Source organism: Brassica oleracea, chromosome C6 (genome assembly GCF_000695525.1).
Source record: "Brassica oleracea var. oleracea cultivar TO1000 chromosome C6, BOL, whole genome shotgun sequence".
In the NCBI taxonomy this organism is placed as follows: Eukaryota; Viridiplantae; Streptophyta; class Magnoliopsida; order Brassicales; family Brassicaceae; genus Brassica; species Brassica oleracea.
In genome coordinates, this window is record NC_027753.1 from 30,911,850 (window position 1) to 30,922,670 (window position 10,821).

A 10,821-nucleotide genomic window follows, 5' to 3' on the forward strand; every position below is an offset into this window, starting at 1 on the left:
AAAATTTTTACGACGGTTTTACATCGAAATGTTTACGAGTGATTTACAACGAAAGTATTTACGTGTGCTTTACATCGAAATAATTACGTGGGCTTTACGACGAAGACTTCATGGGCGTTTACGACGAATCCTTTCCCTGCGCTTTACGAGGAATATATTTCGTCGTAAACGTAACGAGTCGTTTACGACGATACCTCCGTTACGACGGACGTTTAACAACGAAACGTCTTTCGACGTTAATTCGTCGTAACACCCCGTTTACGACGAATTTACAACGAATACTGCCCTAGTAAAAAATATGTTTTCTTGTAGTGATCATATATCGTACAGATTCAGGTTACATCGGTTCGGTTCGGATATAAACAAAATAAAAAAAATTTTTTTGAAGTAAAACATGAAGAAAAACATCTAAATTAAATAAAAATTAATCTATCACATATAAAATTGATAAAATAACAATAAAATGTTAAATCAAGCATGAAAACAAATATCATTTGTAAACAATATGTATTGTTTTATAGAGAGTAGACTTTTTATTTTAATGAGCAAATTATAAAATATTTATTTATAATTAATTGTGTACTTAAAGCATTTATTAGAATTTTAATATTTATTATTATATATAATATATTTCAAAATATTTATATTGATTATTAATTTCGGATTTTTCGGGTTATCCGTTCGGTTAATAACACTTCGGGTTCGGATATTTTTTGTACCACCTTACAAGATCCGTTCGGGTATTTTTACGTTTCGGGTCGGATAACGGGTCAGATTTTTCGGTTCGGGTTCGGGTCGGATTTCGGGTTCCGGATTTTATGCCCAGACCTAGAGATGATAATACTCAAAACGCAAAACTGATACTTTCTTCATTGACTAATTTGCCCTTAACCGTAACTCAGGGCCATAAGATAATCATCACCACCACCATCTATCACCAAACTCAGAGAGCTCCAACAAACAGAAACAGACACGACATCATCACAGCAAAAAGCTCTGTTTCTTGGTTCTTTAATTCTTTTTAGATTGTATTTTTCTTTACTTCCTTAACCTTATATTCTCTGGTATATTACCGTAGATATCATCGTTATATCCATTGGCGGAGCTACTTACGGCGGAGGGGGTCAACTGACCCCTATAATTTTTCTATATTTTTGGTTTATATGTTAGTTTTGTAAGTATAAAATGAAAAATTTGGGTAATTTAGATGCAACTAAACCAATGTTTAATGTTGAAATCTTAACTTTGCACAACTTTTAATATTATTAGATAGATATATTAATATAGACCTCGGTGAATAGAACTTCTAACTCGGCCAACTTATATCAGACAGCCTTCCTAAGGGGCACCGCACATCGAACCAAAAGGAACAATGTGATCCACTTTGAATTTCCACTCTTGTAAAAGATTCAGTAGAGTCCTATTCAAAAGCTTACTCCAAATCCATGAACCAAATGTACTGTTTTCATTGATTGACATTAATTACCTTTTACTGATCAAGTATCTTTTAGTCCATAAGAGCAAGTGCAACGGCGGTCCATGTCGGATCCTTAGCACTAATCCTTAGCTTAGGGTTAATATAATAATATTAATTATCTGTGTAAACCTAAGGATTGTTCCGTCGAGAAGAATTTTAAGGGGCTAATCCTTGAATACGTGTCCTCTTCTAATTGGGTGGGCGTCGGTTTGTGTTTCGTTGGGTCAAGCGAGAAATCTCATTCTCGACCGAAACCGTAGAAAAAAAAATCGTACCGAGAGAAAGGCGATATCGGAGGCGATTCATCTCTGTTTCGTTTTTGGTAAATTTTTCTCTAAAATCGTTGATTTTTGCTTAATTAGATCAGTTATCTTCTTGTTTCCTCTCAATCGGGTTGGATAATGGGGGTTTATATCGATTTCGTTTAACGATTGAAATTAGGGTTTTAAAAAAAATTGGGGATAAATCGATTTGGGGAGAGGGTGCGTTTGTATATAGGGTTTCAGATCAATTTTGGTTTCAATCGGAAGCGGATCTTCTCTTTGTTTCTTACACGGATTGAAATCCCATATTGGTTTCAATCAGTTCTAATTGATTTGTTTGATCTTGTTGAATCGATATGTTCATTTTAAGGGAGTATTCTTGGGGTTCATTTAAATCACTAATCGGTTGTATATATGCGAGTATTTTTGCGAATGTAATAAGTAATCGGTTCTAATTGATTTAACTGTGTTCTTCACTTCTTTCAGGTTAAAGAAAATGGGACAAGATTACAGCTACAGCCAGCCCTCTTCATCATCAGACTCTCTGGACATAACCTCCTTTCTTGAAGCCGAAGCTCAGATTTACGCGGATGAAACTGACAGTAGCAACCGCAATGCAATGCCGGATCAGTACCCACGTCAACCAGAGGCTGATGATGGAATCCCCACGACATGCTACTGTGGAGCTCAGCCTGTTCTCGGCTGCTCTTACACTCCTAAAGACCCATACAGAAGGTACTTTACGTGCGATAATGCTGATGATGGAGACTGCCACGTTTGGAAATGGTGGGAAGTGGCAGTCATGGAGGAGATGAGGGAGTTTCAAAGGCAACTTAGTGATCTTAAAAAGACGGTAGATGAGAGTGAGCAGAAGCGCCTTAACCTTGAGAAGACGGAAGATGAGCTTTCAAAGAAGAAAGCAGGAATTAAGCTAATGGCCTGTCTATTAGTCTTAATAGGTTTGGTGTTAGTGATTCTGCGAGGTTAGTTTTTGTCCTCTTATTTCATTGCATTTTCTTAGAGGCTTTTGTTAAACATTTGAGTGTTTTATCTCATGTTTTTTTAGGAATTGTTGCAAAGGTTTCAAAGGAGAGTGGCGTTCGTCTGAATTATCTGTAATAAGGTACTATTTCTTTTTAAAAATTATTACTCTTGTTGTGTTTGAAATGAAGGTTAAAATTAGTACTCTAGTTGTGTTTGAAAAGAAATGGTGTCCGATGGTAATTGTTTGGTTTGTATTGGCATGATTTGATTAGCTTTTATTACTTAGTTTGATAGGTATTTACTCGGATTAGAATAGGTGTTAAATGTAACTTATTTACTTTCTATCTTCCCAACTGCTCTGATTTGATAGGCTTTAATTAGTTTAGACTTTGCTTACTTAAGTAGTAGTGTTGGTAGAATAATGTCACAACCCAACCTCTAACCATGGCTAACCCTTCTGGCTATGTAAATCTACTAAATAGTCAAAATCCCATTGACCTTGAATCACCAGAAGCTAATTGGTTCGCTAGCCAAGTTCCAGATGAGTCTGGTGTGAAGGAGAGGAGGAAATGGTCTCCCACAAAGGATAAAATCCTTATTGGTGCGTGGCTTAACACCAGTAAGGACCCTGTGGTGAGCACTGAGCAAAAAGCTGATGCTTTCTGGAACCGTATTGTAGACTACTACAACGCAAGCCCTCACCTGGTTGGGACTATACCGAGAAAGCTTCGTCCTTGCAAGCAGAGGTGGGCTCGGATTAACGAGCAAGTATCCAAGTTTGCTGGTTGCCATGATGGGGCTCTGAGGGAGCAGAGGAGTGGGCAAAATGATGATGATGTCATGAAAGCTGCATTAGACATTTTCTTCAATAATAACGGCTACAAGTTCACTCTGGATCACTGCTGGAGGGAGCTCAGGCACGACCAGAAATGGTGCGCCTCCTAATAAGGACGGTGGAAAGGAGAAGCGCAAACCAGCATTGGAAGTTGATAGAGAAGAAGGTGAAGAGGGTGAACCAGAGGGTAGACCAAATTTGTTCCAAATATTTAATTGAAAATATTTGGAACAAATTTGGTGATTCATAATCATGTTGTATCTTTATATTTTATCATCTTATAAACCGCCGTGTTGTTTTTTTATATTTAATCATCTTTTTTTTTAATCATGTTATAAGTAAATATTTTTTATTTTACTTTCTAAAATAATAAAATCCATTTAATATTTTTTTATTCATAAGGACTCCAAACTGAGACTCACCATTGGACTAAACTTTTGGATTATGATTTTTAACTATTCAAAAAAAATAAAAAAAATAAATAATAATTTTATAAGGCTAAGGACTCTGCGGTGAATCTCACCATTGCGGGTGCTCTAATACCCATAAAGTGGACTCCGATATGATCCTCCAGATAATTTTCAGAAAACAAACTTTTTTTTTTGAGCCAACAAATTTTCAGACAACAAACTTTGTTCACTTCAGTATTTGTGTTATATTAGGCGTGCTTTGGTTGCATCGCTTCCTAGGAGGACAAGTTTGGTATGAACACTTGCATGTTATGTCACCAATATTCAAAAGTGGTGTTTGTGTCGGAAGCTAAAGACTTGGTGAAAAAATTAAAAGGCCCAGGGCGTGGCCGGTCGTGTCCTTCTTTTCAAAATAGAAGGGTTCGTCTGATTGCTAAAAACGTCATATGAGGATAGGAATCAATCTTGTGTTGCAGCAAATCATCCTCAATGACTTGTAGTTTGTAGGCTTGTGTTTTTTTATGCCTCTTTTGGTTGGGCAGTTTGTTGGTTATAAGTTGATGTTAAGTGATTGTATTGTGGGCTTGTAACCTTTTTGAAACTTTGTTCTTCAACATAAACCCATGTGACAAATTTTGTTATATAAATAAATTGTTGACAGTACTTCAATATTTCTGAGTTCAAGTTTAATAAAATCATTTGTACTATTACAGTGGAAGCCACGTGTTTGTGGAAGAGAAAGAGTAATAAACACAAGTGATTCCGTTGGCTTTTTCAACCAAAAAGACAAAGACGAAAGCTGTAAGTCGGTGGGACTGAGTCAAGCCGCAACGCGTGGAGATGATAATACTCAAAAACACAAACCGAACGTTGATACTTTCTTTCATTGACTAAGTTGCCCTTTTAGCCGCACTTCTCGAGGCTAAAAGGCAAAGGCATCATCACCCGAAACTCAGAAAGCATCTCAATCTATTACTATTATATTTCCATTATAGAGCTCCGAGAAACATACACGACATATAATCACAGCAAAAAGCTCTGTTTCTTGGTTCCTTAATTCTTTAAATCTTTTTTAGTTTGTATTCTTTCTTTACTTCTTTTACTTTATTTTCTCTGGTAGATTATCTACCGTAGATATCTATCATCGAGCTGTGTTTTATTTTGTATCATCTCTTTTCGAATTTATTTATATCTCTTTTAACTCCGGAGATCGAGTTCTTGATCGGTGTTAAAAAGGAAGTCCAAGAAGATGTGGTGGATGATGAGTGAAAACGGTGGTCACTATTGCTCTAAGAAGTCCGATGATCTATGCGGCACACAGGTCTTCCTTCCTTCCTCTTCTTCTCTTTATCGCTTTAATCGTTTCTTTAAATTGAAGTTCTTGAAACAAGATCTTGTTTAGTCAATGGTTCTTGATTTGGTAAACGGAGACTTTCTTGATATCTAAACTATAGATCTTATAGTTCTGTTCTGAGTAATATAATTTTCTTAAATTAGATTGATCTAATTGTTTGAATTGGTTTTTGTTTATTCAAGACATGAGTGGATCAGCTATTGACTTTTTTTTCCCTTGTGTCTAAACAGGAATCAGATCGAGGCTTTGGCATCACCAGACTATGTTGCATGTTGCGTGGTATAGACTTAAAGTCAATCATATTCCTCTTAGTAATCGTTCCACTATGTGTCATGGGTGTATACATTCACGGCCTCAAGATCTCATACTTCTTGAGACCATTATGGGAATCACCACCAAAACCATTCCACGAAATTCCTCACTACCACCATGAGAACGCTTCCATGGAATCTCTCTGTAAGCTCCACGGCTGGGGCGTCCGTGAATACCCTCGCCGTGTCTACGACGCCGTCCTCTTCAGCACCGAAGTGGAGCTTCTCACCATACGGTGGCAAGAACTCTACCCTTACGTTACTCAGTTCGTTCTCCTCGAGTCGAACTCGACCTTCACCGGGCTACCAAAACCGCTTGTCTTCGCGAGCCACAGGGCTGATGATGAGTTCAAGTTCGTCGAGCCGCGGTTGACGTACGGGTCGATAGGAGGAAGGTTCAAGAAAGGAGAGAAGAATCCTTTCTACGAAGAGGCTTACCAGAGAGTAGCGTTGGATCAGCTTTTAAGACTGGCGGGCATCACGGATGATGACTTGTTGATTATGTCTGATGTTGATGAGATCCCGAGCCGACACACCATAAACCTTCTCCGTTGGTGCGATGACATACCGGAGATCCTCCACTTAAGACTGAAGAACTATCTCTACTCTTTTGAGTTCCCGGTCGACGACAAGAGCTGGAGAGCGTCGGTTCATAGATATAAGACTGGTAAAACAAAGTACGTGCATTACAGGCAGTCAGATGAGATCTTGGCGGATTCAGGGTGGCATTGTAGCTTCTGTTTCAGACGGATCAGTGAGTTTGTGTTCAAAATGAAAGCTTATAGTCACTATGATAGAGTGAGGTTTGGACGTTACTTGAACCCTAAAAGAGTTCAGAGAGTTATATGCAATGGAGATGATCTGTTCGACATGATTCCTGAAGAGTACACGTTTAAAGACATCATCGGTAAGATGGGTCCGATTCCACATTCTTATTCGGCTGTTCATCTTCCGGCATATCTCCTGGAGAATGCGGAGAGGTACAAGTTTCTTCTTCCGGGGAATTGCTTGAGAGACAAGGAATGAATGGTTCTTGAAACTAATATTTTGATATGAAACTGCTTACTAATTCATGATTATTAATATTCTTTGTGTGAATTATTTTTTAGAATGGCGATTTTTATTGGTGCTTTTGGTGTACATAAACAACTGATTTATGAGTATAATTTCTTCTTTTGTGGACTTTTGTAACACAAGTTTGTCATTCGGCAAAACTTGAAGATGGTGAGTGTGGAATAATCCACGTTATAGCAAAATAGAAAAATGAACACTAACCACACCGGCCACTGGCACATCTCTTTTATATTAAATGAGGAACATTACTGTAAATTAACCTTGCACTATGTTATATGTTATTAACCAAAATGTCGTTTCCTACGTATCATCACAAGAGCTTTTTTCTCATCATTTAACTAAAAGTCTTTTTTTAACTAGAATAATTACATGTATTGCCATTGTTATAAACCTAATTTATTAGAAATTTGTAATCATTAGTTGCTTCAAGAATAATTTATCATTTTGTATATTAAACTTAGAACATGTTTACAATGTCCATATAAGCCGCCTTGATATAAACTTGTATAGTTATATATTTTTATAAATATATACAAAATAATTATATTATATAGCTGATATAGTCGTACCATATAGCAAAAAAATAATTATATAATAGTTATATAAATATATATGCAAAACATTAATATTATATAGTTGATATGATCGTATTGTCTGGCTCGGGACATTCAACACGGCGGAGGAAGCCGCCATGGTTTATGACCTTGCGGATCCACGGCGATAAAGCCAAACTCCACTTTCCTGATCTTCTCCACCACCACCCTCCTCCTCATAGTCCTGCTACTCTTGCATTGTCTCCAGTATATAATTTCAGCCTCCGGCGAAAAAGCTCTGTGGGCGAGTTTCAACTGGATTACGATCTGGAACAACAGATAACGAGCTTGGAGTCATTCCTTGAGCTGGATGGTGACACGGTGGAGCAACCTGAGTCAATTCGATGAGTCCGTCTCCGAGTTGGATATGTGGATGATTGATGATGACATCGTGCTGGAGCAGTAAAATAAAGTTTGTAATATAACTGCCGTTACGTTCTAAGGTTTGTAATGTGATGATGTTACGTTCTAAGGTTTGTAATGTGATGATGACATGAGCGACTGATGTTATTGTTGAACATGGGCTTTGCCCCCAACAAAGCTTATAATATAACGGGTTCAACCCATTTAAAAGGAGGTAACTAGGAAACCCTAGACCTCTTCCTTCTATAAATAAGGAATCACCCCTCCTTTGAGGGGATACTTTGGGAGCCTCTTTTCATCCTCTCTCTATTTCTAGAGAGAGAAACATCTCTCCACATGCTTTCATCCAGGCACTTGTGATCCCATTGTTGTAGAACAACGATTGGCTTGATCCCCTTTCGGGGTACGTAGGCATCCCTTCATCGGGTCCAGCTATAATCATTAAACCCCTTTTTATTCTCTTTTAGTTGATCCATCCGGTTCAAGCTCAACAAGAAGGCTTCTCTTAATCCCACAGTCGAAATCTGTCTACCTCTAGCATAGCTCCGATTTCGGTACAAACAATTGGCGCCCACCGTGGGGCATGGGAAAGTATCTTCGAAAAAGATTGAACTCGGAGTCCGTTTGGTCGTCACTGGACCGTTTGGTCGTCACTGGACCGTCTGGTCATCACTTTGACCGTTCTGCCGTCGCATGAGCATTCTGTCGTCGCTTGTTTATGTCGCCAAAAAAAAAAAAAAAAGTGTGTGTTGGGACCTACCATATTTCATTTACTCGGTAGCAAACCAAGGCTTATAAAATGTTTTTACTCGGTCCATGCCGTTCAAATCATTATACCGAGGATTTTGATTCTTGAAATCTCTATGTTCTACCATGATCGGCCAATCTTTTAACAAGAAGATGCCCACATCGAGCCCAACACACCATGAAGGCCATCAAAGCGTGATATCACAAGCACTCGCTCGGCACCAGCTTCTCCGCCTCTCTCGTCATAGCAAGCTCAATAAGCTCAACAAGTCGTCATGGCCTTGACGACTTAAAGCTCTCTAACGGGTCTTTTTCTTTTCTTCAAGAAAGACACCCGAGATGCAGCGGTTCAACACCGAACGACAGTCTCGCGCTTTACTCGTCATGGCTGAAACAAGACCGTCAACTCCAACAATGGCGTCTCGTTGCTAACCTGAACTCTGTTTCTTAAAAAATGAAACAGAGCTTGTGATGTCTCAGCAACCTATCGCATGAATGCGACGAGGAAAAGAACTTGCTTCTCTTTTACTCGGCACAATTGAGAGAACAACGGAGACGAGGCGCCTTAAAATCCGTTCAGATTCAAGTCGTGATGGTCTTGCCGACATAAAGCTCTCCCGACGAGCACGCCGCGACCAGAACAAGCTCCTCAAGAGCTTAAAGCTCTTCTCACGCGCCTCAGTTCAAAGTTCATCTCGTCTCATCTCGTCATCCGTCAGAGTCAGAATGGTATACGCCTTCAAACTCTCCACCGACACCAAGCGAGTATAAACTCTGCTCGAACTCGTGCCGAACAATAGTTTAAGCTCGAGCTTATTAAGTTACTCGGCTCAAGCTCATGCTGTTACTCCAACGCAGCGCCTACACACCAAGCCCTTCACAAAGCTTTTGTGTCGTTTTCATGACGCCAATCTTGAGCTTATGTACGCTCCCAAGCAGATTGTCACCGACTAGAGCTCCTGCCGACTAAAACCTCTTGCCAAACAAAATCTTATGACGACTAAAAGCTAATCCCAACGGTAACAATATCTCCAAAGCTCATCGTTTCGTCGCCTAAAGCTCACCAGCTCGCCAAAGCAAAGTTCGTCGTCTCACTTTACCGGTAGTCGGCTTGGGAGCAATCACAACGACTCAATGCCGAGAAGCAGCCTAGCCAACGTCACCTCCGTCACGTGCTTTACTCGGAACAGTTGATGCTCGGCACCAGGCTTGACCTCTAGCTTCATCACTTGTCACTGCTCAAAAGAGTGTCGCCAATTCCCAGCTCCGTCACTCGTCGTCACAACTCTCGCTCCGTCGACTCAGCAGTTTGATTTGAGATCGCAAATCCATGATTTATCATGGCTCTCGCAACACGTCACGACCACTAGGTTGAGAGCTCATGCGGTTACTCGGACGTGAAGAAGAAGATTCATCTCGCGTCCCCTTGCAACTCTTTGTCGGTCACAAGCTCGAGCAGAGGGACGACGTACGCACCTTCAAATTCTGTTTCAAGAAAACTACAAGTTAGATTCTTGCTCAGAAGTGCCAAAAGAAAAAGAAGATTCTTACTTGGCATAAAAGAAATGAAATAAAGCTTGGGCCTCACAGCAGAAGAAACAAAAAGCTGAAGCCCAACAAGCCCAATACCATGAACAATTAATTAGTTTTACGTGGAGGTCAAGGCGTTTTGCTCGGCCACTTTACTCCATCAATTTTGCTCGGCAAAAGGCTTTTGGTCGGTTCCTGGTGCAGTTTCTCGCTTAGGGCTCATCACCATTGCCGAGTAACAGAGGTGAGATTTCGGTCGCGTCATTCGTCGAAGACGCATCTTCCATAACTCACCTATTACTAGGTATGACTTTGTCTTTCGGCTTCATTGCATTTCGACTTTGTCTACGTATTTACGCTAGGACACGAGTATAACTTGCCTTTCTTAAGAATGGGTTTACAAACTTGCTTTTTACTAGGCACGAGTTAGTCATGAACTCGTCTTTTACTAGGCATGAGTTGAGAAAACTCGTCTTTTACTAGACATAAGTTGAGAAAAATCGCCTTTTTCTAGACACGACGTCTTTTTCTAGACACGAGTTACCGTCAACTTGCCCTTTATCAAGCACGAGTTTGGTGAACCCTTCTTTCACTACGCATGGGTTACTCGCCGAGCTACGGTTCCTAGGCATTAGTTAAGTAAACTCTCTTTACTGGCATGAGTTACTGGCTGTGGGAACCGAAATTCGCACTGTCGATTTACGTTTAAATTAGGAAACTAGGTAAACCCTAATTTCCCAGAGGTCCCGGATCTCCGCGAGAGCCAACGGCAAGTGACCAAATATGCAGAAATCATGAAAATAAAACAAACAAGTTTAGAGAAAACAGTAGATCTTATTTCGAGTCCGCGTGAGAGCGTTGCGATCATTACAAGAGATCA

At 39.7% G+C, this 10,821-nt stretch overlaps 3 protein-coding genes across 3 annotated transcripts; all 3 read left to right on the plus strand.

The window, feature by feature from the left end:
* The first annotated feature begins 2,236 nt into the window (after positions 1–2,236).
* Positions 2,237–2,859, plus strand: LOC106297985. The gene is made up of 2 exons (XM_013734098.1): positions 2,237–2,706; positions 2,784–2,859. Exons 1-2 carry the CDS (start codon positions 2,237–2,239, stop codon positions 2,857–2,859), a joined length of 546 nt encoding a protein of 181 aa, XP_013589552.1.
* Positions 2,860–3,168: 309 nt separating this feature from the next.
* Positions 3,169–3,669, plus strand: LOC106297986 (glutathione S-transferase T3-like). The gene has a single exon (XM_013734099.1). It carries the CDS (start codon positions 3,169–3,171, stop codon positions 3,667–3,669), a length of 501 nt encoding a protein of 166 aa, XP_013589553.1.
* A 1,071-nt stretch (positions 3,670–4,740) lies between these two features.
* LOC106296599 lies at positions 4,741–6,819 on the plus strand. The gene is made up of 2 exons (XM_013732771.1): positions 4,741–5,290; positions 5,554–6,819. The coding sequence occupies exons 1-2, from the start codon at positions 5,219–5,221 to the stop codon at positions 6,658–6,660; spliced, it is 1,179 nt and encodes a 392-aa protein (XP_013588225.1). The 5' UTR covers positions 4,741–5,218; the 3' UTR covers positions 6,661–6,819.
* The last annotated feature ends 4,002 nt before the right edge of the window (positions 6,820–10,821 follow it).

What these genes read in the sequence shown, in the direction of transcription:
- LOC106297985 (XM_013734098.1), top strand. Translation starts at nt 2,237, where the DNA reads ATGGGACAAGATTACAGCTACAGCCAGCCCTCTTCATCATCAGACTCT. An exon ending in TTAGTCTTAATAGGTTTGGT is followed by an intron (nt 2,707 to 2,783) that starts GTTAGTGATTCT and finishes TAAACATTTGAG; the next exon opens with TGTTTTATCTCATGTTTTTT.
- LOC106297986 (XM_013734099.1), top strand. Translation starts at nt 3,169, where the DNA reads ATGGCTAACCCTTCTGGCTATGTAAATCTACTAAATAGTCAAAATCCC.
- LOC106296599 (XM_013732771.1), top strand. Translation starts at nt 5,219, where the DNA reads ATGTGGTGGATGATGAGTGAAAACGGTGGTCACTATTGCTCTAAGAAG. An exon ending in ATGATCTATGCGGCACACAG is followed by an intron (nt 5,291 to 5,553) that starts GTCTTCCTTCCT and finishes GTGTCTAAACAG; the next exon opens with GAATCAGATCGAGGCTTTGG.